The sequence below is a fragment of the Ovis canadensis genome, chromosome 6 (assembly GCF_042477335.2).
Source record: "Ovis canadensis isolate MfBH-ARS-UI-01 breed Bighorn chromosome 6, ARS-UI_OviCan_v2, whole genome shotgun sequence".
NCBI lineage: Eukaryota > Metazoa > Chordata > Mammalia > Artiodactyla > Bovidae > Ovis > Ovis canadensis.
This window is the reverse complement of record NC_091250.1, coordinates 75,380,058-75,405,073: the sequence shown is the minus strand read 5'-3', so window position 1 is coordinate 75,405,073 and position 25,016 is coordinate 75,380,058. Positions and strand designations below refer to the sequence as shown.

At 39.2% G+C, this 25,016-nt stretch overlaps 1 protein-coding gene across 2 annotated transcripts in view; it reads left to right on the top strand.

Moving 5' to 3' along the window:
• Window positions 1-25,016, top strand: part of PDS5A (PDS5 cohesin associated factor A) — a 123,068-nt gene continuing 98,052 nt past the window's right edge. Inside the window, exons 1-2 of one of the 2 annotated variants that reach the window (XM_069593928.1) lie at window positions 1-535; window positions 1,392-1,569. In XM_069593928.1, coding sequence (XP_069450029.1) covers window positions 1,432-1,569 — 138 coding nt within the window. In that variant the 5' untranslated portion in view covers window positions 1-535; window positions 1,392-1,431. Of the gene's footprint in view, window positions 536-573; window positions 746-1,391; window positions 1,570-25,016 lie in introns of those variants that run through there. The other variant, XM_069593929.1, reaches the window with a different exon arrangement.

Here is a 25,016-nt window from a genome sequence, read left to right as displayed (position 1 = left end):
GCGCGCCGCCGCTTGAGGCCCGAGGGAGGCGGAGGCAAGGCCGGCGGAGGAAGGGGCGGGAGCGAGGCGCGCTCCCTGCTCTCGCGTGCTCTCGCACCGCTCGCGTGACCCGTCGGTGTGTGCGAGAGGCGCCGGCTGCCGGGAATACGGACGGCCGCGCGCGCGCCGCTGCTAGGGGCGTCCGGGTCCGGGTCGGCGGACCCGGCCGGCGCGAGGTGCTGGCGGGCGGGCAGCCGGGGTCCGGGGCGGACACACGCGCACACGCTCCCGGAGGAGCCTTCTCCGAGGCTGCTCTTCCTCTGCCAGACGGAGAGCGGCAGTGTCTCCCCGCCCAGCTCTCACTCGCCCCGCGTCTCCCCCCGCGGCGACTGCTCCTCCTCGGCACCGCCAGCCCCAGCGCCGCTCCGGGGCGGGCGGCGGCGGCGGCGGGACCCGCGGAGCCGCTTTGTGTGCAGCCCGGAGAGGGGCGGCGGCGCCGCAACCACCTGACAGAGGCCCGGGCGCTCGATGCACCTTCCGCCCGCATGAGGAGGAGGTAAAGGCGGCGGCGGCTCGGCTCCCGCCCTCGGCTGGGGAGGGAGGGGACGGAAGGGGAGACCGGAGAGGGGGGGGCGCAGGACTGAGGCCCGGCGGGGCTGCCTGGAGGTGCCGATAAGGCCTCGGCGGCACCGGACTGCGCCGAGTGGCCGGGGACGAGAGAAGCCTTCGGGGTCCCTGAGCCGAAGTTGAAGGAACAAAATGTGAAGTGCGGAGCCGCGTCAGCCGCTTCCTGGCTTGGGGTTCGGGGTGGAGGGCAGCTTGTTTTCCCCTCCCGCGGGGTGAGGGACCGGGACACGGGAGGGGCGGGAGCGTGGCGGGGCCACCTGGGGTCCCGAAGCTTTGCCCGGCAAGGGCGTAGGTTCCCAGGAGCCGCCGCTGCGTGTAGGTCCCGTTGGGTCCCTAGTTTTGCGGCCTAAGCCGAGCCCTATAGGCCTCGCGTCTCCTTTCCCGGAGGGGACCGGCCGGGTGGGGATTCGAGGCTTCTCTCTGACCGAACCGGGGCCTTAGGGGGCTCGCTGGGCTCTCAAAGCCTCCAAACTTCGGACCTCGGTGCTTGGGGGTGGGATTTCATTGTGAAAGGAGGAATGGGAAACTCCTGGCTCTGCTCGGCGCTTCCCGCGGCCGCCGGTGCCGGGGAGCCCCGAGGGCCCGAGGTTGGCGGGGCCCGCGTGGGTGGGGGCGGCGAGGCGGCCACCAGGATCCAAGCCCCGGGAACGAGTGGGTAGGGGGGCCGCCGCCGAGCCCTGGGCCTCCCTGGAGAAAGGACCCTTTGCAGATTAGGATTTTTGAAATGAAAAAAGAGGTTACAAAGTCGCCCCTTTCCCGCTGAACTTTTGTTTTCTGACCGATAGAGGCCGGTAGAGGACTGTGAAAGAAAAGTTGTCCCCCAGGATGGACTTCACCGCGCAGCCCAAGCCTGCCACTGCCCTCTGTGGCGTCGTGAGTGCCGACGGGAAGATCGCTTACCCTCCGGGGGTAAAGGAGATCACCGACAAGATCACCACGGACGAAATGATCAAACGACTGAAGGTAAGTTTCTCTGGACAGAATGTTCTCACTTCAGACGTTTGTGGTAGGAGGTGCTCTCTCCTGTGGTATTACTGCTCTGCTAGGCCTGGCCTTAAGTTTCACCTACCAGGTGTTGTGTTTTTTTTTTAAGATATTTTATGTCTTTTCTTTTACCCCCTCTGAAAGGTATTGTTCTGTCTTGGCTGTATCTTTGACTAGTAATCTCTGTTAAGGCCATAATCATTATGGGAAATTAAAAGGGTATCTATGTGATATTTTTTAATTTTACTGTTTTTTTTTCTCTAAGTATAAAAATTCGAATATTTTTTAAGGTTTTTTTGGTCTAGAAATATTTTTGAGAATACTATTCAAAGTAGCTTGCAGCTTTAAAGGTAGGCAATAATTTGCCTAGGAAGATTTTCATCAGCTTCTAGGAGACTGATTTAAGTGCAAAATGCATTTTAAAAATTATCACAACTTTCTAATATCCAAAAACTTAAATATGTAAGTAGTATGATTAAACTTTAACAGAAAGTACTGACTTTTCAAAAAGGCTTGAAGTACAGTGATGGCTTATGTCCACATGTTCAAAGGGGTTTTAAGGGACAGTGATTATGGCTTATTTTATAAGGCGTCAGCTTATTTTTAGACATGGTGGTCCTAGTGTGAAGGTTGTAAGTTTCAGCCTTTAGGTAAGTTAATTTTTTGTTTTCTGTTACATGGTTATAGATTGTGGCCACAGCCTTACAAAGTAAGTGTTCCTCTTACTAAAGGATCAGCTTGATGCAGTAGTTCTCAACCACAGCCTCTTTGACCCCTAAGGAACATTTGGCAGTGCTGAAGACATTTTTTCTTTTTTGGTCACCATTGGGGGCTGGATTGGAATAGGGGAAGACTGGAGACAGGGAGTCCAGCTAGGAGACTGTTAAACTGTAGTCTAGGTCAAAGCTGTTGAAATCATGAAGTGGGGCTATGATAGTGGGAATAGAGAGATAGGGAACAATCCAAGACATTTCAGAGTTCTATTGATGAATTGGAGTGTGTGGAAGGTGAGGAAAGCAACAGTATTGACACCTTGCCAGTCTTCCCCTTGGGCAACTTGTTGAAATGTATTTTAGAAAATAATCTTTCCCCTTTGCTGTTAGAACTTAGTATAGTGCCTGGTAAATATTTACAGTGTTGTGAGTGATTAATATTTAAAAGTGTTCCTGTAGTTTGTTTTTAAAAATCTAGTTGGATCCTACAATTTGCTGCCCATTTGGAAAGAATAGGACACAATACCTTACATCAAAATAAATCTTGATACTAAAGATGGTACATGAAGTGGGGGTGCTTAATTGATGCTTCTTAAGGTTGTACTATTATTGTTTTAAATTTTTGAGATGCTGAAGTATGAATTATGAAATTAAATTAAGTAAAATTGTAGATCTTTCTATTTTCATATTAAGAATATGGAAACCTTGAATTCTGGTGATGGATAATCTGGTTTTTAAAAAGTTATGATTGTATATACATCTTCTGTTTAAAGTAGATTAAATGTTAGAAGTATTTTTTGACTAAATTGACAGTCTAGAATGAACATATGGTTAGAATATTCATTTGTTATCAGGTCTTTTGGAAGTTAAATTTGATATACATACTAATCAATTTGAATATCCTACTGTGAAAATGTTGCTTTTTTAAGAATTCTTGTGATTTGTCTTCCTCCTGCCTTTGTAAGGCAATTTTGACTTTGTATTTTTTAGGAAGGAGCTATGCTCACCACTGTACCACCAATGCACACTGTACTTTTTAGGGATCCATGTTTAGTTAAAGTATTACTGTCTTACTAGTATAGATTTTAAATAATATATAATTATATTTTTGATAATTTTTGTGTTTGTGGGTAACTTGTATAAATTCAGTAGTTTATTATTATTATAGCAACAGTGTTCAAATATTGTGAGGAAGAGGGCTTAAAGTCTAGTAAAACCCTGGTCAATAGAATTCAGAGGTGTTTGGTCCCTTTTCTTCATTTTTCAAGAATGGAACAAGCATTTTCCATTTAGAAGAATCCTAAAAGAAATTCCAGAACTCCTTTTATTTTACAGATAATAAAAGTTAGACCCAAAGTGGCCAAATAACATTTACCAAAATCAGTCATGGGAATGATTAGTGGCAGAGCCAGGGCAATAGCATCATGTATCTTTTTATTCTTATGGCTGCTCCCTTCTAAGGAATCTAAAGGAAGTTGATCAAGGAAGCTGCGATTTTTATCATGCAGTGGAAAATGGTAAAGTGAAAAGGGGAAGGGAATCAATGAGAGTTAACTTGGTCTTTTGCAGGGAAATATGGGATAGCATTTTGTGTTCTTAACATTAGAGAGAAACTATTGTGATGCTTTCAAGATTTCTTTAAAGTAATTCTTAGAGTATGTCTTTGAAAAAGCTAAGACATACTTTTGTATTTTAGAAGTTTTCATTTCTATTTACAAGGAATTACTCTGTTTTTACATCTAGTTACACTACCATTCTGTCAGTTCCTTAAACATGCCATGTTCATTTCTGCCTAGACAGATTTTAAATTATGTAACCCATATACATACTCTTCCTCCCATTTCATTAAGGGAAGTCTCTTAGATTTCCTGTTATATACTCATTTAATTCCTTCATGTCACTTGTTACAGATGTGATGTTACACTTATGCTTCTGTTTATTTGGTTTGTGTCCTCGGCTTCTCTGTAAGCTTCATGAATACCACATCTGTTTACTTGTGTATCCTCCCAGTGCTTAGTTTGTAGGTGTGTGAGCTCAGTCATGTCCAACTCTTTGCAATGCCATGAACTATAGCCCACCAGGCTCCTCTGTCCATGGAATTTCCCAGGCAGAAATACTGGAATGAGTTGCCATTTCCTACTCCAGGGTATCTTCCTGACCCAGGGATTGAACCTGCATCCCCTGTGTGTCCTCTATGGCAGGTGGATTTTTTTTACCACTGTACCACCTGGGAAGCCCCACAGTTAGGTGCTCAACATATATTTGTTGAATGAATGAATAAATAATATATATTAATATTGGTATAGAGAAGTATTCTTATTTTTGAAAATGAAGGATGACTTGAAAATATATTGAATTGCAACTAAGTACTTTATCTGCGATTGCATACTAGAGATGATAAAGTAGATATTTATAATTTTTGAACTAGAAGGTAGCTTATAAGTTATTTGATTTTGTTCAAATTTTCCAGATAAAGAAACTGATTCTGAGAGGTTGTGACCAACCCTACTCACATAAAGCTGAAAACTATCATTAACAATTTTGTTATTTAGATCAGTTATAGAAATATTAAAAGCCATATAAAAGTTAGCTGTTTGGAAGGATAGCAGACATTTTTTAATACCAGTGTTACATTAAGCATCAAGATATGTAGTTCACAAATATCCTTCGTCCTGTTTAAGGATTCTGAAACAAATGCAGGAGTCATGTCTGATAAGTTTTGTAACACATTCAAGATACACCTATAAACAGTATTGTACAAATTCCATTAAGTGCTTCTGCCCATGGGCTGTTATACAGTCTATCTCAGGTCATGTATTACAAAGCTATATGCCACATATTAGTTTTTCTTCTCTTCCTGCTATTTTCTAAGTGGGAGGCCTTAGATCAGCCTTGGTTTTTAAAGGAAGGTAGGTATTAGGATGAAGTTTGTTACTTAACATCCATTTCTATTACCTGCTTTCAGAGTTCAGTGCCCCAGACAGGTCTCTAGCTACTACTCCATACCCCAGCCACTTACTACCTTGATGCTAAGAGTTAGGAAAGATAGAGTTTTATTATTATGAAAGTGTCCCCCATTTTTCTCCCACTAGGTGTTACTTCTGTGTTTTCTTTGTATTTTTCTATAATCTTTCTCTTTGTGTCTGTCATTCTCCCTCTTCCCCATGCTCTCACTTCTGCTTTCTGTAGTCTGGCCTGTGGGATACTTTAATATGAGTTAGGATATGGTGGGCTTGATTTAGGTAGAACACTCCCTTTTCTCATTAGAACCTAGGTTGGAAGAGAGGAAGAATAGATTGTAGGAAGACCATGAATTCTTTCCTTTTCCTTCCCCTCAGGTGGACCTCAGAAATGATTGGGTTATAATCATTTTCACTTGCATAAATGATTTTTTATTTATTCCTAGTTACCACATGGTATGCTAATTTTATAGGTAGTGTATAATTTCAAGTCTGGATTTCATCTATATATTTTATTTTAATAAATGTATTGCAGAAGATTGTGCTAAGAAAATAAGAAATTAAATGGAGAGGCAAGATTTCTTAAAATGAAGTCCTAAAATATGGCCAGTATACATTTGTGGAGTAATGGCTTCATGCAGTACAGCTTTGATATTAAATTTCCATTTGCATAGATGAATTGTTCTAGTTATCAGCTGGTGTGTAATAAGCTACCCCTAAACCTAATAATTTAAAACAGCAACTTTTAAAAACCTTACTGTAGTAAATAAAATACATATCAAATTTGCTATTTTAATCATTTTTAAGTGTGTAGTTCAGTGCCATAGGTACAAAGTGCAGTGCAGAGTTCCAAAAACTAGCAAGGAGATATGAGAAAGCCTTCCTCTGTGATCAATACAAAGAAGTAGAGGAAAACAATAGAATGGAGAAGACTAGAGATCTCTTCAAGAAAATTAGAGATACCAAGGGAACATTTCATGCAGAGATGGGCACAATAAAGGACAAAAATGTTATGGACCTAATAGAAGCAGAAGATGTTAAGAAGAGGTGGCAGGAATACACAGAAGAACTATACAAAAAAGATCTTCATGTCCCAGATAACGACAATGGTGTGATTACCACCTAGAGCCAGACATCCTGGAATGCTAAGTCAAAGTGGGCCTTAGGAAGCATCACTATGAACAAAGCTAGTGGAGGTGATGGATTTCAGTTGAGCTATTTCAAATCCTGAAAGATGATGCTGTGAAAGTGCTGCACTAAATATGCCAACAAATTTGGAAAACTCAGCAGTGACCATAGGACTGGAAAAGGCCAGTTTTCATTTCAATCCCAAAGAAAGGCAATGCCGAAGAATGTTCAAACTGCCCCACAATTACACTCATCTCATGGTAGCAAAGTAATGCTCAGAATTCTCCAAGCCAGGCTTCAGTAGTACATGAACCATGAACTTCCAGATATTCAAGCTGATTTAGAAAAGGGTGAGGAAGCAGAGATCAAATTGCCAACATCTGTTGGCTCATCAAAAAAGAAAGAGAGTTCCAGAAAAACATCTGCTTTATTGACTACACCAAAGCCTTTGAATGTGTGGATCACAACAAAATGTAGAAAATTCTTCAAGAGATAGGAATACCAGACCACCTCACCTGCCTCCTGAGAAAACTGTATGCAGATCAAGAAGCAACAGTTAGAACCGGACATGGAACAACAGACTGGTTCCAAATCATGAAAGGAGTACATCAGGGCTGTATATTGTCACCCTGCTTATTTAACTTATATGCAGAGTACATCATGTGAAATGCTGGGCTGGATGAAGCACAAGCTAGAATCAAGATTGCTGGGAGAAATATCAGTAACCTCAGATATGCATATGACACCACCCTTATGGCAAAAAGCAAAGAGGAACTAAAGAGCCTCTTGATGAAAGTGAAAGAGGAGAGTGAAAAAGTTGGCTTAAAGCTCAACATTCAGAAAACTAAGATCATGGCATCCAGTCCCATCACTTCATGGCAAATAGATGGGGAAACAGTGAGGAACTTTATTTTGGGGGGCTCCAGAATCACTGCAGATGGTGACTGCAGCCATGAAATTAGAAGACACTTGTTCCTTGGAAGAAAAGCTATGACCAATCTAGATAGTATATTCAAAAGCAGAGACATTACTTTGCCGACTAAGGTCCATCTAGTCAAAGCTATGGTTTTTCCAGTGGTTGTGTATGGAAGTGAGAGTTGGATAATAAAGAAAGCTGAGCGCTGAAGAATTGATGGTTTTGAACTATGGTGTTGGAGAAGACTCTTGAGAGTCCCTTAGACTGCAAGGAGATCCAACCAGTCTATCCTAAAGGAAATCAGTCCTGAATATTCATTGGAAGGACTGAAGCTGAAGCTCCAATACTTTGGCCACCTGATGCGTAGAACTGACTCATTGGAAAAGATTCTGATGCTGGGAAGGATTGAAGGCAAAAAGAGAAGGGCATTGCAGAGAATAAGATGGTTAGATGGCATCACCGACTCAATGGACATGAGTTTGAGCAAGTTCTGGGAGTTGGTAAAGGACAGGGAAGCCTTGCATGCTGCAGTCCATGGGACTACAAAGAGTCGGACTCAACTGAGTGACTGAACTGAGCTCAGTGCCATGAGTACATTCACATTGTTGTGCAACCTCATCACCTTCCATTCAGAACTTTTCATCATCCTTACCTGAACTCTGAACCCATTAAACTAGAACTCTAGTCCCCACTCCTCCAGTGCAGGTGACCACTTTCTACTTCCTGTCTTTATGAATTTGACTGCTCTAGGAGCCTTGTATCAGTTCAGTTCACTTGCTCAGTTGTGTCCAACTCTTGGTGACCCCATGGACTGCAGCATGCCAGGCCTCTCTGTCCATCACCAACTCCCGGAGTTTACTCAAACTCACGTCCATTGAGTTGGTGATGCCATCCAACTATCTCATCCTCTGTCGTATAAATGAGATCATAACATTGCTGCTTTTGTGACTGGCTTATTCACTTGGCATAATGTCTTCAGGGTTTATCTGTTCTTGCAGTATGTGTCAGAATGCACATATATAACATCTTTTGTTTATCCTTCATTTGATGGACACTTGGGTGGCTTCCACCTTTTACCTACAATCAGCAACATTTCTTCCTCTCTCACAGTTTTGTGGATCAGAAATTTGGGCTGGACTTGGCTTTCTGCTCCACATTACGTACTAGGTTCCCTCAGTGGTATTCAGCTGGTGATTAAATTGGTCTAATGTGTACACACTGGCTTCTCTCAAACACTTGGTGCCTTGGTAGGAACAGTTGAAAGGCTGGACTCAACTGGGCCCTTCTTCCTGTGTATTATGTAGTGTTAAGGCTTCTCCACATGGTCTCTCCAGCAGGAGTGGTTGAGCTCAGTTTCCCAAGACACTCCAGAGGAATTTCTCAGTACTTTTAAAAGACTTTATTCAGAATTGGCCTTGACATTTCTACCTTACTCTGCTGTTTAATGTATTCATACCCCAGCTCGCATTCAAGGGGAGAAAAATTGACCCAACTTCTCAATGGAAGAAGTAGAAAAGAATTTGTAGGTGTCTTTAATCTACTGTAGGAGCTCTCATGACAAATCAAAGGATACTACACTTTGTAGTTACATTCATACTTTTGAAAAACATTTAATCTCAAAAAACAACAGTATATACTTTGAGCAAATTTGCTGGATCTGTAAAATGTATTTTACTAAATTACCATAACAAGTTACTGTAAGAAAAAAGTTGTAGGAATTTTTTATATGCTAGTTTGGGAAAAATTATGGAGGCAGCTCATGATTTGATCCTAGAACTTGTTTCTTATATTACTTGAATTCTTGCTAGAAAGTACTACTGGTCAATCATGATGATCCCCCCTTCTCTCTCTCTCTCTCTTTTTTTTTAAAAAAACCCATTTTAATATCTTCTTTGAGACATTTTATCCCTCTAAAAATTTTGGGAAAATTGCACCTTCAACACTCATATCCCTTCACTTAGATTCACTAGTTGTTAACATTTTGTCACTTTTGCTTTCATGCACACACACATAAACACACGTGGAGGGAGACAGATGTAACACACTATTTTGTTGGAAAGTTACTTGCATACATCATGAGATTCCACCTCTGAATGCTTCAGCAGTCTTAGTCTAAGCTAATGTCTTAGTCTAAAGACATTCTCTTACTTTATAACAGTGATCATTATCATACTCTAGGAATTTAACATCAACATAATGATACTGTCCATAATAAAATTCTCTCAGTTGCCCTAAAACTTACTTTTTACAGAATTGAATTTTTCATATCTTTTTTCTTTGTTGTTAAAGTCTAATGGTTTATGATGTCTATCTTCCTTGTGAAATTGTACCTTTATTACTAAAAATATTCATCTTTGTTTCATTTAAAATAAATTTTTTTAAAAGGAAAAAAAATTGAATTTTTCTTCCTCTGTCCAATTTCCAGTATAGGATCCCATGCATTTATCATGTCTCTTTTGTCTCCTTTAATCTAGAAAGTCATCTCATTTTTGGGGGGAGTGGTGTTCATGACATTTTTTTGAAGCATTTGTCCTACAGGAGTTAGTAATCTGCTTTGTCTCATTTCCTTATGCTTAGATTCAAGTTGAACCTTTTTTTGCAAGTGTACTATACAATCAGTGGTATATAGTTACCTTTGCATCATATCAGGAGGCATGTAATGCTAAATTTTGTTGTATTGACTATGCTAAGTTTGATCACTTGGGTACAGTTGGCCAACTCTGCATTGTAAAGGTACGTCTCCCACTTGCAGTTAATAAGTAATTTTTAAACTAATAAATAGTTTGTGAGAATAATTTGTTTTCAACCATTCTTAACTTTTTAAAAAAATAGTGAACTTTTATTTATTTTATTTTTGGCTGCACTGGGTCTTCACTGCTGCATGCAGGCTTTCTCTAGTTGTCATAAGTGGGAGCTACTCTCTAGTTACAGTGTGCAGGCTAGGGCACTTGGACTTCAGTAGTTCTGGTCAGTGGGCTTAGTTGCCCGGAAGCATATGGAATCTTCCCTGACCAGGGATCAAACCTGTGTCTCCTGCATTGGATGGCAGATTCTTAACTACTGGACCGGCAGGGAAGTCCTTACTCAACAGTTTTAGCACCCACTTTGATGGTTATAAAATATTGCCCTTTTTGATTCTATCATTTCTTCCACATGTATTAGCTGGCATTCTTCTGTAGAGAAGACCCTGTCCCCATTTAAAAACTAAAATCACTCATAGATTCTTTATTCAGTGCCTTATAATCCATTTTATTCTTTTTAGAGTCAAGTTGTCCCAGATGAGCATCCTTGCTTTCCTGTCTTTTCAAACGTCTAGTGTCTTTTTGACATGTCTTTCTATGAGTCTTGAAGCACTTCTTTGTTTTCTGGTACAAGATGTTCACCTTGTGCTTCCCTGCCCCAGACTTGGATAGATCTTTTTCCGAAGAACCTTATCCCATTTTAGTGGAGAGAGGTGTTTGTAAACCAAGGCCTTGATATGGCCATTGTGTTCACATTATTGTTAGATATGTAATTTCTTCAGGTCTTTCAGTGTGTACAGCTAGGACATATATATACTTTAAATCATGAGTTCATCAGCCACTTTCAGTTGAAATCCAGTATCAGAACTTTTTCTAAACTTCCTCCATTCTATATTTGTATCAGCCTTCTGTTACAGTAGAAATCCTAATTTCTCTTAACTCTGGTAAATTTATTTATACTGCTCTACTATAAGGTGCTACTATAAACACAAAAAATTCAGAACTACTATTTTAGTAACCCTTGCAAGGTTTCTTTGCCATTCTTTCTGTCAAATTAAGATTGCATAGAGAACCATGCTCATTAGTTATTCGAATTGGAATTTTTTGTCTGAATCGTTGTTAATCAGTTTTCTATACAGTTGGTTTTCTGTTTGTATTCAATTATATTTGCATACACATTTGTTGACTCTTCATTTCTGCTGATGAGTATCATCCTTGCTTGATTCTTTTTATTGGTAACAAAATTTACCATCTTAACCACTTTTAAGTGTTCACAGTACAGTAGTGTCAATTATACACACATTGTAAATACAATAGATCTCTAGAACATTTTTATCATGTAAAACTGAAACTATACCTGCAGAACAACTCCCCTTTGTTCTATGATCTCTTTAGCCCATAGTAGCCGCTATTCTATTTTTGGTTTCTAAGAGTTTGACTACTTTAGATACCTCACATATAAGTGTGGAATCATATTGTTTGTCTTTTTGTGACTGGCTTATTTCACTTAGTATAAAGTCCTCAAGGTTTATCCATGTTGTAGCATATGACAGCATTTCCTTCTTTTTTAAGGCTAGTATTCCATTTTGTGTATCTACCACATTTCTTTATCCATTAATGGAAATTTAGAAAGATCCACCTTTCAGCTATCGTGAGCAGTGCTACAGTTAACATGGATGTGCATGTATCTCTTTTGAGATCCTGTTTTCAGTTCTTTTATATATATATATAGCTGGGAATGCAGGATCATATGGTAATTTTATCTAAACATTTTTGGGAAACTCCCCTCCATACTGTTTTCGATAGTGGCTGCTTCATTTTACATTTCACCTAGTAGTACACCAGAATTCCAGTTTTTCCACATCAGTGCTTGTCTTTTGTGTCTTTGATAGTGGCCATCCTAACAGATATGAGATAATGTCTTACTGTGGTTTTGATTTGTATTTCCCCAACGACTGGTGATGTTGAGCATCTTTTCATGCTTATTAGCTGTTTGTGTATCTTTTTTAGAAAAATATCTATTCAAGTCCTGCATGTATGTATGTATGTATGTATTAGTTGCTGAGTTGTGTCCAACTCTTTGCAGTCCCATGGACTGCAGCCTGTCAGGCTCCCCTGTCCATGGAATTCTCCAGGTGAGAATACTGGAGTGGGTTGCCATTCCCTTCTCCAGTTAAGTTCTTTACCCATTTTTTTTTTCTTTATCCATTTTTTAATCAGGTTATTTGTTGTATTGTTCAGTTGTAGGAGTGTCTCTATTTAGTTTTAGAAATTACATTGTTCATTCTTTTTTTTTTTTAATTTTTACTTGGTTCAAGAGTCAGAACTATTGAAAAACTTCTGCTTCTCAGAAGTCTTCCAACCTTATTCCTTCCACTGCATTTCCACACACCTCCCCCTGCAGATAATCATTTCCGTTAGTTTCTGGTTGATCCTTTCTTTCTGTGTTACCTCTTTTCTTGTCAAAAGATAGACTACCATATATACTCTGTTGTACTTTGTTTTTTTCACCCAATATATCTTAGCAATGACACCACACCTGGAAATCTTTTATTCATTTTCATGATGCTATAGTATTCTATGTGTGTAGAGGTACCCTAGTTTTATTTAACTAATCTCTCTGTGTTGATTTTAGATTGTTTGTAATATTTTCCTATTAAAAGTAATGCTAAAACGAATAACCTTGGTACACATTGTTTTGTACTCGTGCAAGTGTATCTTCAGGGTAGATGCCTAGGAATGGGACTATTGGGCCAAAGGGTACCTATATGAGTGATTTTGTTACAGGTAGTTAAATTCCCCTTCATACTGGTTGTACCATTTTGTTCTTTTACCAGCAAGTATGAGTGCCCAGGCTCTCAGTAATGTATTGTCAAGTGATGCCTACTTTTAAATTAGCAAATTAATGTGTTGCCCAAAAAAGCCATTTTATTGCCTCCTGGCAACAAAACAAATTCTTTTTAAGAATGATTAAGTATAAGTGCTACATTGAGGTTCAAAGGGATAAGAATCCTTTTTAGATTTCCTTAAAAACTCAAAAGGAATTGCATAGCTTTTTAAAAAGTGTATTTAAAGAAATGAAGTTAGAGATGGAGAAAAAATTTTAGTAACAGAGATGATGTTGAAATCAACACACCTCACTTATATCTTCATTCAAGACTTTTAATTAAATAGACATTAAAGTGAAAGCCTATTAAAAATCATATATGAAATAAATAACATTGATATGTAGAATGCCAGGGCCATAATTTATTTTCCCAATATCAGATATCCGTAGATGTCCAAGGGAAAAACTGATTTGTGCTCACAGTAGGAAACTAGGCTTAAAGCATTAAAATGAATTTTATTCTTGTTAGTTTCTGTTTTCAGAGTTAATTATTTAAATACTACTTTGGCTGAGGTTGTTGGCATATGGAAGTATGTCCAGTTGAATTCCATGGTCAGAAAGATAAGTAGAGTTTATACATGATATAAAAGCCTAACAAGTTTTTATTTGCGCAAAGACAACAAATCAAGAAGTTTCTAGATAATGATTGAAATAGAAAGCTAAACACAAACTAAGGAAAAAGTTTACTAAATTTCTTTCCATTGCTATTGGCATTTGGTCTTTTACATTCAGTACAGATCTTCCCAACTGGTACACTTCTATACAGTTACAGACATGCCTAAATACAGGGTCCTCAGCCTTTGGAGATTACAAATATTAGATCTTTTTTTTGAGTATTTTGTGATATTTTAAAAGTTGGAAGCTACCATCTTGTGTGTGTGTGTGTTGTTTTTCATGTTATAAAGTTATTTTTAAGATCAAACACTTAAAACTTCCTACCAAAATTAGGGCACTGTGATTAGTAGTGATAAACATCATGAGTCCATTAGTCCCAAAACTAGACTTATACTAGGAATAACACTGAAATAGATTTCTATTTATATAAAGGATATTTGAGCTTATCCTAAAACTTAACCATAAGTTAAATGCCAGTTATGTGTTAGGATGGGTTCTGTTTCTTTGGATAAAAAGATACTCAGAACTTTAGGGGTCATGAAAAGTTTCATGGAAAAGTTGACAGTGGGACTGGGATTTGAAGGCTTAGACTTTGGTAAGCAAATAGGTGGTGAAACAGTTCAAAGAAATGAATAGTAGGGACAAAGACTGAGAGGCAAGCTTGGTGTGTGTGAAGAAAATGAGAATAGTTTTGATAGAGCTAAAGCATCCAAAAGAGAGTAGTTGGGAGGAAAAACAAGTGGAAGATACTGATGAAATTTGTAAAATCCTTAAATGCCAAAGAGAGGAATTTGATTTAAAAAAGAAAAATAGAGCTGAAGAGTGATGTGTCTACATTGTGATTTTGCATGATTAGCAAAGGTAAGGGCCAAAGAGTGTTTTAAGAACATGAATGCCACCCTTTCTTTGAGGCCAGTTTGTGGAGTTTTTTTATCCTCATGTCCAGACCAGATAGTATCTTTGGTTGAACAGTGTTGTTGTCCAGTTGCTCAGTCATGTCCAACTCTTTGCAACCTCGTGGACTGCAGCATGCCAGACTTTCCTGTCCTTCACCATCTCCCAGAGCTTGCTCAAACTCAGGTGCATTGAGTCAGTGATGCCATCCAACCATCTCATCATCTGTCGTCCCCTTCTCCTCCTGCCTTTACGTCTTTCCCACCATCATGGTCTTTTCTAATGAGTGGGTTCCTTCACATCAAGTGGCAAAGTATTGGAGCTTCAGTACTTCCAATGAATGTTCAGGATTGATTTCCTTTAGGATTGACTGGTTTAATCTCCTTGCAGTTGAACAGTAATCATTTCTAACTGATACTGTCTGAATAAATCTGTTGGTTGCTGACAGTTAGTAGAGTGGCTAGTAGAATTTTATATGCTGCTGCTGCTAAGTTGCTTTAGTTGAGTCTGACTCTGTGCGACCCCATGGGCGGCAGCCCACCAGGCTCCCCTGTCCCTGGGATTCTCCAGGCAAGAACACTGGAGTGGGTTGCCATTTCCTTCTCAAGTGCATGAAAGTGAAAAGTGAAAGTGAAGTCACTCAGTCGTGTCCAACTCTTAGCGATTCCATGGACTGCAGCCCACCAGGCTTCTCCATCCATGGGATTTTCCAGGCAAGAGTACTGGAGTGGGGTGCCATTGCCTTCTCCAGAATTTTATATGCTAGGTCATTATAATATGAATTAGATTTTTATCACATATATTTAGTACATGTTTTTCCAAAATTTCCTAGAATTCTTGTGGTAGGAATTCAAGTAAACATCAGTAGTAATTTGATGCCAAATTGTTCTAATATGTGAAAATTAAGTTCAGTGGGCATGTTTAATTTTCTGTAATTTCAGATGTTTGTTGAATTGAAGAGACTTCATGTAGCATTGTAAAATTAGTAGAGCCACCACATCTGCAGTTATTTCCTCCATTGAAGTCTTGAACCATTCAAGGTTATCAGTGAGGGTTTGGATTCAACTTTTCCCAAAGTCCTGTTAATGTTTATATTTTGACCCCTTCCCATAAATCAGCAGTGTTCTTAAAAGCATGCAAGATGATTAATCCTTTCCAGAAGGTTTTCAGTCTGCTTTGCCCAGATCCATCAGAGAAATCACTGTCTGTAACCTACAAAATGTTAATGTTAAGCTTTAAATAACAAACCTTAAAAGTCAAAATTACTCTTTGATTCATAGTCTGCAGAATGGATGTTAGCAGGCATAGAAACAAACAGCTGAGAAAAGAAGCTAAAGGCAAAGGAGAAAAGGAAAGATACACCCATTTGAATACAGAGTTCCAAAGAATAGCAAGGAGAGATAAGAGTTGAAAGTACTTATAAATGTTACTAATGATAGTTTTACTTTTTCTATAACAGGAGGCTCAGTAAACATTGACTCAGTGATCAATGCAAAGAAATAGAGGAAAACAATAGAATGGGAAAAACTAGAGATCTCTTCAAGAAAATTAGAGATACCAAGGGAACATTTCATGCAAAGATGGGTTCAATAAAGGACAGAAATGGTGTGGACCTAACAGAAGCAGGCACCTGACCTGCCTCTTGAGAAATCTGTATGCAGGTCAGGAAGCAACAGTTAGACCTGGACATGGAACAACAGACTGGTTCCAAGTAGGAAAAGGAGTAAGTCAAGGCTGTATATTGTCACCCTGCCTGTTTAACTTATATGCCCTTGTATCACTCCTATAGAGATATCCACACCTTCAATTTTTTAAACCTAGATTGCTTTTTCATTAGTTAGTACCTCTTCATGACTAAGCAGTAGTCCGATGTATGAATATAACAATTTGTTTTGTTTGTTGTTTTTGTTTGTTTGGCTGTGCTGGCAGCATGAAGGATTTTAGTTCCTAGAATAGGAATCAAACCCATGGTCCCCTGCAACAGAAGTGTGGAAACTTAACAATTGGACTGCCAGGGAAATCCCTACACCAGTTTATTTTATACCATTCTCATATTGATGGAAAGAAACTTGTTTAAATTTTAGGCTATTTGAATAAAAGTACTATAAACATTACTATATAAGTCTTCTCTTGTACATATCTTAGTTTATGTTGGGTAAATACCTAGGAGTACAGTCATTGGGTCATAAGGTGAAAGTGTTAGTTGCTCAGTCATATCTGACTCTGTGGTCCCGTGGACTATATCCTGCCAGCCTCTTCTGTCCATGAAATTCTCCAGGCAAGAATACTGAGGGTTTTCCAACCCAGGAATCAAACCTGGGTCTTTTGTATTGCAGGCAGAGTCTTTACCATCTGAGCCACTAAAGACCCAGAGGTCATAAAGTAGGTTATTTTTAATTTAGTTAGCAGCTACTAGTCTTTTCCCCAAAATGGTTGTTCTGTTTTATAATTCCACTGACAGTGTATGGTAATATTTTATTTTCAAAAAATTTCTCCATACTTTCCACATTGCCTAATTTATCCATATAAAGTTGATGCTTATAATATTTATTAACCATTTAATATATATCAGATGTATAGCTATATTCCCCGTTGCATTTCTCATATTGATTCTCTTTTTTTAAATTTAATTGTCTAAGAAAGGATTTTTCATATCTGTTAACTCTTTTCAGAATCTCAGTTTTGCCTCTGCTAATTTTTGTGTTACTTATTTGTTTTCTGCTCTTATTTCTTTCCTTCAATGTAGTTTGGATTTTTTTGACACAAGTTTCTCAACCTTAGCACTGTGGACATTTTATACCAGATAATTCTTTGTTTTGGAGGGATGTCTTGTGCACTGTTGGATGTTTAGAGCATCAGACAGATATACTCACTAGATGACGGTGGTAGGCTCTTCCCGGATGTCTCCAGGGAGATAGAATCACCCTGATTAGAGAACTGCTATTCTGATAGAAGCTTTTTAAGCCTATACATTTCTTTCAAAATACTTTGAATTGTATCTCACTAATTTTGATATATTTTTATTACTATTCAGTTAGAAATATTTTCTCATTTTCTTTATGATTTTTTCCTTTGACCTGTGAATTATTTAGAAATGTATGACTTAATTCCCAAATATTTGAAGTATTTATAAATATCTGATTATTAATTATTCCCAGTTTAATTTGATTTTGATCAGAAGACATAATTTGGTTTTGGCTACACTGAGATTTCATTGCTGTGCGGGGGCTTTCTCTAGTTGGAGGTACTTTCTAGTTGTAGGGCATGTGCTTCTCTTTGTGGTGGTTTCTCTTGTTGTGGAGCACAGGCTCCAAGCACGCCGGCCCAGTAGTTACAGTGCATGAGTTCAGTTGCCCCCTGATACGTGGGGTCTTCGTTTACCAGAGATCAAACCTGTATCCTCTGCGTTGGCCATGGGTTCTTAACCACTAGACCACCAGGGAAGTCCTAACCTTCATTTTTAAAGGGTATTACGTTTTGGATATAAGATTCTGAGTTTATAGTTTCGGTGCTTTAACAGTGTAATTCCACTGTCTTGTGTTCTTTAGCACTTCAGGTGAGAAGCTGGTGGCAGTATGTATTCTTGCTTCCTTGTATGTAATGTGGGCTTTTTTTTGGCTGCTTTCATGGTGTTTCTCTTTCTTTGATGTTCAGCAGTTTCACTGTGATGCCCTGAGGTTTGTGTTTATCTGATACTTGTCCTGCTTTGGAATCACTCAGTTTCCTAGATCTATAAATTTATGTCTTTTAGCAAATTTGGGAGAGTTTTGGCCATTTATATCATTGGAGTTTTTTTTCTTCTTCTACCCCCTTTTCTCTCTTTCTAGGATCTACTTACACATATGTTAACTATTTTTTATATAATGCCCTCAGATCACTGGCACTCTTTTTCAATAATTTCTGTCTGTGTTCTGCAAATTGGATCCCTCCTATTGTTTGTTCTTAAGTTTGTCTTTTTCTTCTGTTATCTTCAATCATAGATACAGCCTGAAAAATGTAAAGTCATGGGGATTTGGGAGATAATGTATGTGATATTATCTATGTGTTTCCTCTTTTTTAAAATATATGATTTTTTCCATGTAGTAAAGTTCATAAACCTTAAGTATAGCATATTATTAATTTTTACATATGTATACACACATAGCATTATCCAGATCAAAATGGCACTGTAGCAGGCTCCTTTATGTTCCCCTCCCCAGAGATAGACACCCTTCTGGTCTTTACCAGTGTACATCTTGCCATCAAATTTCATATAAATGAAATCATGAAGTATGTACTCTTTTATGTCTGACTTTTTTTCCTAAATATTATGTCTGAGTTTCACCCATGTTGTTTTGGGTTGCAGTGATTCATTTTCACTGTATGAGTATACCAGAATTTACGTATCCATACAATTATTGATAGATATTTGGGTTAATAACTTTTTGTTTTTATGAAGAAACACTTCTTTGAATAATGTGCATGGTTTTTAGTAGTGGTAAGGACTCACTTGTCTTGGGTATATACCTGAGATTGGTGGATTTTTTTTTTTCTTTAAAGAATAAGATAGTAATAATTTTATGTTTTGTGGGTCAATAGGACTCTAAGTATTTACACAAAATAACTTTAAAAAAATTTTGTTTATTTTTGGCTGTGCTGGGTCTTCATTGCTGCCTGGGCTTTTCTCTAGTTGTGCTGAGCGGGGGCTTCCCTCTAGTTACAGTGCAGCGCAGGCGTCTCACTGCGGTGGGTCTCTTGTGGGACACTGGCTCTGGGATGCATGGGTTTCCGTAGTTGTGGCATGTAGGCTGCATAGGTGGTGGCTCCTGGGCTGTAGAGCACAGACTCAATAGTGGTGAACAGACTTGGTTCCACCGAGGCATGTGGAATCTCTGGACTGGGGATCCAACCCATGTCTCCTGCATTGACAGGCAGATTCTTTACCTCTGAGTTCAAGGAAGCCCAGAACTTTATTTTTAAAAAACAAAATTGAAAGCATAACAGTGATTCAGTACTTTTTTTGTAACACAGGTTTGCTGATAAGAAGAATGGAATTCTTTAAGGGAAGAGGTGTGGAGCTAACATTTTACTTAATTGGGCCTCAAAGTTGATGTTCCCTGTTACCAAAATGGATTTCAAGTGTTTACCTATTAATGTTGATCTGTAATGAAATGTGGTATACTTCATTTAAACATTTTTTTTCACAGATAGCTACTCCCAAATATTGGTGTCAGTTTATGAACATATGATTTTAATTGAGTGTATTCATTGCTTGGAAAGCATTTATTGAAGTACTTTATATTTTTCTCGTGATAATTGTCTTTTAGCTTTTCATTACATTTCATACTAATAGCTTTCAGTGGAAGAGTTAGGTGAAAGTTCCTCAACTGCAATTTAAAATGGACTTTGAAATGTGGAAATTTCCTGTGTCTGTGTGTGTGTGTTGAGGTTCTAAGAGTTCTGCTGGAATTGCAGTTTGAGCTTGGAAATGGAGATCTAAGTTTTTGTTACAACTTTTGGTACCACAGGAAAGAAGAGCTTGACATTTCTTATGATTCAGTAGTGGGTGTTCCTTGTTGAAATATGTAAGTTTTCACATATATGTACTTAATAGGCTTTTGGTTACAACTTGAAGTCATTGTGAAACAGCCCCATACCTATAACCAAAGCTACTTTCTAAAGCCATTCAGTGCTTAAAAATACTAACAACAAATGCTATCAATTAAGTGGTGTTGAGTGCTGAAAGAAGCTGAAGACTAATCGAGTGACATTCACAGGATTAGCAAGAAAAACAAGAAAGGAGTCTTTTTTTCTTCTTCCTGCCTTCTTATCACTCTGCTTTCTGTTGAAGATGCTGAGGCAGTGAGCAGTGCATTTTCCTGAATTTGTCTCAACATCAGAGAACAGACTATATAGGTAGAGGAGGTGGATTTGGAATTGAGAGACATATAAATACTTAGCATACTGTTCTGATAATTGAACTTCTGTAGAACAAGACTAATTGTTTCATGATTTTGTCTGACAAGATACAGCCCTGTATGTGTTTGTGTGTGGGGGTATGCATGCTTAGTCGCTCAGTCATATCCAACTCTTTGTGACCCCATGAACTGTAGCCCACCAGGCTCCTCTGTCTGTGGGATTACCCAGCAAGACTGCCAGAGTGGTTTGCTGTTCCTTCTCCAGGGGATCTTCTTGACTTAGGGACCCATATCTCCTGCATTACCAGGCAGATTCTTAAGTAATAAATACCCAATTCTGGGTGAGGTCAATTACTTTGTTAGTTAAAACACTGTTCCATCTGCATAGTCTAACTCAAGGGTTGGCAGACTTAAATTTTATACTTTTACATATGTAAGGGAAAATAAAATGAAATAACTGTTATTCCTAAAAATCTTTAGATTCACCATTTGACCCTTCTAAATCTTATTTCCGACTAGATGTTGATGTTTGTGTTTTTCTATAATTGTCATCAGAAGTATTGTTGTTGTTCAGTTGCTAAGTTGTATCTGACTCTCTGATCCCATGGATTGCAGCACACCAGCTCTTCTATCCTCCACTGTCTCCCAGAGTTTGCTCGGTGATGCTATACCATCTCATTCTCTGCCACTCCCTTCTCCTTTTGCCTTCAATCTTTGCCAGCAGCAGGGTCTTTTCCAGTGAGGTCAGCTCTTTGCATCAACTGGTCGAAGAATTGGAACTTGAGCTTCAGCAGCAGGCCTTCCAGTGAATACTCAGGGTTGGCTTCCTTTAGGATTGACTGTTTTGATCTCCTTGAAGTCCAAGGGACTCTCAAGAGTCTACTCTAGCACCACAGTTCAAAAGCATCAGTTCTTCCATGCTCAGCCTTCTTTATGGTCCATGACTCATCAAAAGTATTAGTGATACAGAATATCTTTGAAAAGTGCCCCACTATTATTTCAGAGACGTTCTTCCAAGTCATTAAACACCTAATACTGCAGGATATGGTATTAGTGCTTTTCTAGACACTGTCCCGCATTGTTAGCACAAGGTTTTCAAACAGAAGTTTATGTAAGTACAAGCAATAGCACTTCTTAGGATTCCTTCTTGCTGTCACTTTTTTGAAGATCACTGTAAGACACGAGTATCAGACTTGTTAAAATTTGGGTCTTAGAAGTAATAAATTTAATTTATCACAGACCATGTATGCCAGGCACTAGGCTGGGAACTTCATGTCTGTTATTTCTAAATATCTTAATATTTTGTATTTATTTATTTGGCTGTGCTGGGTCTTATGGAGAAGGCAATGGCACCCCACTCCAGTACTTTTGCCTGGAAAATCCCATGGACGGAGGAGCCTGGGGGGCTGCAGTCCATGGGGTCGCGAAGAGTCGGACACCACTGAGCGACTTCCCTTTCAGTTTTCACTTTCATGCATTGGAGAAGGAAATGGCAACCCACTCCAGTGTTCTTACCTGGAGAATCCCAGGGACGAGGGAGCCTGGTGGGCTGCCGTCTATTGGGTCGCACAGAGTCGGACGCGACGGAAGCGACTTGGCAGCAGCAGCTGGGTCTTGGTTGCGGCCTGTGTGGTCTTGTAGTTGTGATGTGCAGGCTCTTAGTTGCAGCACATGGGGTCTAGCTTCCTGCCCTCTACATTGGGAGCACAGAGTCTTACCCAGTGGGCCACCAGGAAGGTGCCTATCGTAATCTTTTATGATTATACTATTGTTCCATAGGCACAGAAAGACTTCAGTAATGTATTCAGGTCACATATCCATTGAGAGGCAGAACGGAATTCACACACGTGGTCTGAATAAAGCCAAAATTTAATGTGTTCTTTTTATGCTGTAAGGAAGTCAGTTTGAGAGATTAGGGTAGAACGAGTATGTACACTCATCAATTCTTAACGTTGTGTCGGTGGACTCAGCCAGTAGAAGCATCTCTGGATTGGAGAGTGACGATCAAAAATTTCCAAAATCTGGGGTGGGTGTAGGTGTGATACTGTTAGAATTTGACTGAAATGGCTACTCTTGGCTGTACATGGAGAGAGAGGTAAGGCAGGCAGGAGGGGCCTTTAGAATATGATTGACGATTTAGAATTCATATTGAAGGCAAAGAGTAGATTCAATGAGAATTTTAAAATGAAGGAGTTAGGGGGTAGAATGTTCTAAAAAGAAATTTTTTTTTATTTTGGCTGCACCATGTGGGATCTTAGTTCCCTGACCAGGGATGGAACCTGTACTCCCTACAGTGGAAGCATGGGGTCTTAATCTCTGAACCACCAGCTGCTGCTGCTGCTGCTAAGTCCCTTCAGTCGTGTCTGACTCTGCGACCCCATAGACGGCAGCCCACCAGGCTCCCCTGTCCCTGGGATTCTCCACCAGGCAAGAACACTGGAGTGGGTTGCCATTTCCTTCTCCAGTGCATGAAAGTGAAAAGTGAAAGTGAAGTCGCTCAGTCGTGTCTGACTCACAGCGACCCCATGGACCGCAGCCTACCAGGCTCCTCCGTCCATGGGAGTTTCCAGACAAGAGTATTGGAGTGGGGTGCCATCGCCTTCTCCTGAACCACCAGGGTAGTCCCTAAAAAGGAAATTTGTTAAGAAGTAAAATGGTTTATAATGAGGTTTAAGATGTGGCTCAAGTAGGATAAAGAGGGGGAAGATGGAGATGTTTTTTAGTAATTCTGAGATAGCAGGTGTGAACTATTTGAAGCAAATTGAGGCATGCAGTCACTATGAAATAAGGAACTATAATGCTGGAATAGTAATTGGGTCTTTGATCTAGAATGAATTGTAATTTTAAATTGAGAATCTGAATATTTACATCTAAATCCTGAATCATCTTGTTATAAACCACATAACCTGTGTAAAATCCTTTTCTTTGAAGTTTTTTCCTCTGATGAGAACAGGTTTATTTAGTCTCCTTACCTCCTTCCCAGTCATAGTTAAGAGTTATGTAGTAATACTACACACACTACAAGCTAATGTGTTTCTGCCACCAGTGTTTAGTTTTGTGGTCTTACAATTCCTTGAGACTTTTTCACATTGAGAAAGGAATGCATTTTGCCTTGCAGAAGATTGTCCTGTCTTTGAACGCTTGCAGTCTCCCTTAGTTTCTCTGGGTGACTCTTTTTTTCCCTGTTTGCTTAAAACTTATTGGAGGAAGAGAAATATATGCTGTACATGTCAATTCCCAGTGGTTATATAGAAAAAGCCGTGGGTAGCTTACTTGGCTTACATGGTGTCTAGGGCGGTTTCAGTTATTCTCTTTCCTGATATTGGAAGATGGCTTATGAATCACAGCTTTCCCGGTTGAACATTTTTCATTGCTTTAAAGGGAACTTGATATTTAAAAGAATATTTTATGGAAAGGTGTGAGAATTTTATCTCTCCAGTTCATTTTTATTCATCTGTATCTTATTTTCTTTTTAAACCACTTTATTGAGAGGTAATTCATATACCATACAATTTACCTATTTAAAGTGTAATATCACTGGTTTTAGTATATTGACAGATAAGTGCAACCTGATCTGCAAGGCTTGCAGGATCTTAGTTCCCTAACCAGGGATTGAACCCATGCCCTTGGCAGTGAAAGCATGGAGTCATAACCACTGGACCACCAGCGAATTCTCATAATCGATTTTCATATATTTATCTTGCATTATGTAACTTTTCTAAACTTGTTAGTTGTAATTGGTTTTAATGAGTTCCTTAGGAGTTTTTATGTGCAAAATCATATAATCTGTGATTAAGAGATAACTTTACTTCTTCCCTAATCTAGATACCTTTATCTAATCTCAATGTCTTTAGCTTGTCCAACTGCACTGGCTAGAACCTTCAGTATAATGTTAAACAGTAGTGGTGAAAGCAAACATCCCTGTCTTGTTCCTAATTTTAAGCATTCAATTTTCACCTTGAAGTTTGAGTGCTGTTTTGCTCTTCACAAAATCTGACACCCTTTGGTGATAAAAACACTTGAGAAATTAGGAATATAAGGGAAATTCCTCAAGATGGTAAAGGGCATTCATGAAAAATCCACAGCCAACCTCATAGTTCCAGGTCCACCCATGTTGCTATAAATGACACTGTTGTATTCTTTTTAAGGCTGAATAATACCCCTCTGTGTGTGTATGTGTGTTTCTGTCTGTGTGCCAGATCTTCTTAAGCCACTGATTTGTTGATGGGCACTTGGATTGTTTCCATGTCTTAGCAGTTGTAAAGAGTGCCACTGTGAACGTTAGGGTGTGTGTATCTTTTTTATTTTTTGCGTAAAATGACCTTAATGACAATTGGTCATTTTAAGAATAGGGCAAATGATCCACCTTTATCAAGGAAAAGGAAAACTAGAAAACCTAAAGTTAAATTTGGAGAAGGAAATGGCAACCCATTCCATTATTCTTGTCTGGAGAATTCCATGGACAGAGGAGCCTGGTGGGCTACAGTCCATGGGGTTGCAAAAGTGTTGGTCATGACTTAGCAGCTAAACAACAACAAAGTTAAATTAATACATTAAAGGCATCTATGAAACAACCATCTGCACCTATCTCAACTCTCTACTGTGGCCTTCACCTAACTGCATTATGAGAAAAGTAGGCTGTGTGAGTTGGCCTGGGAACATAACCATTTATAAT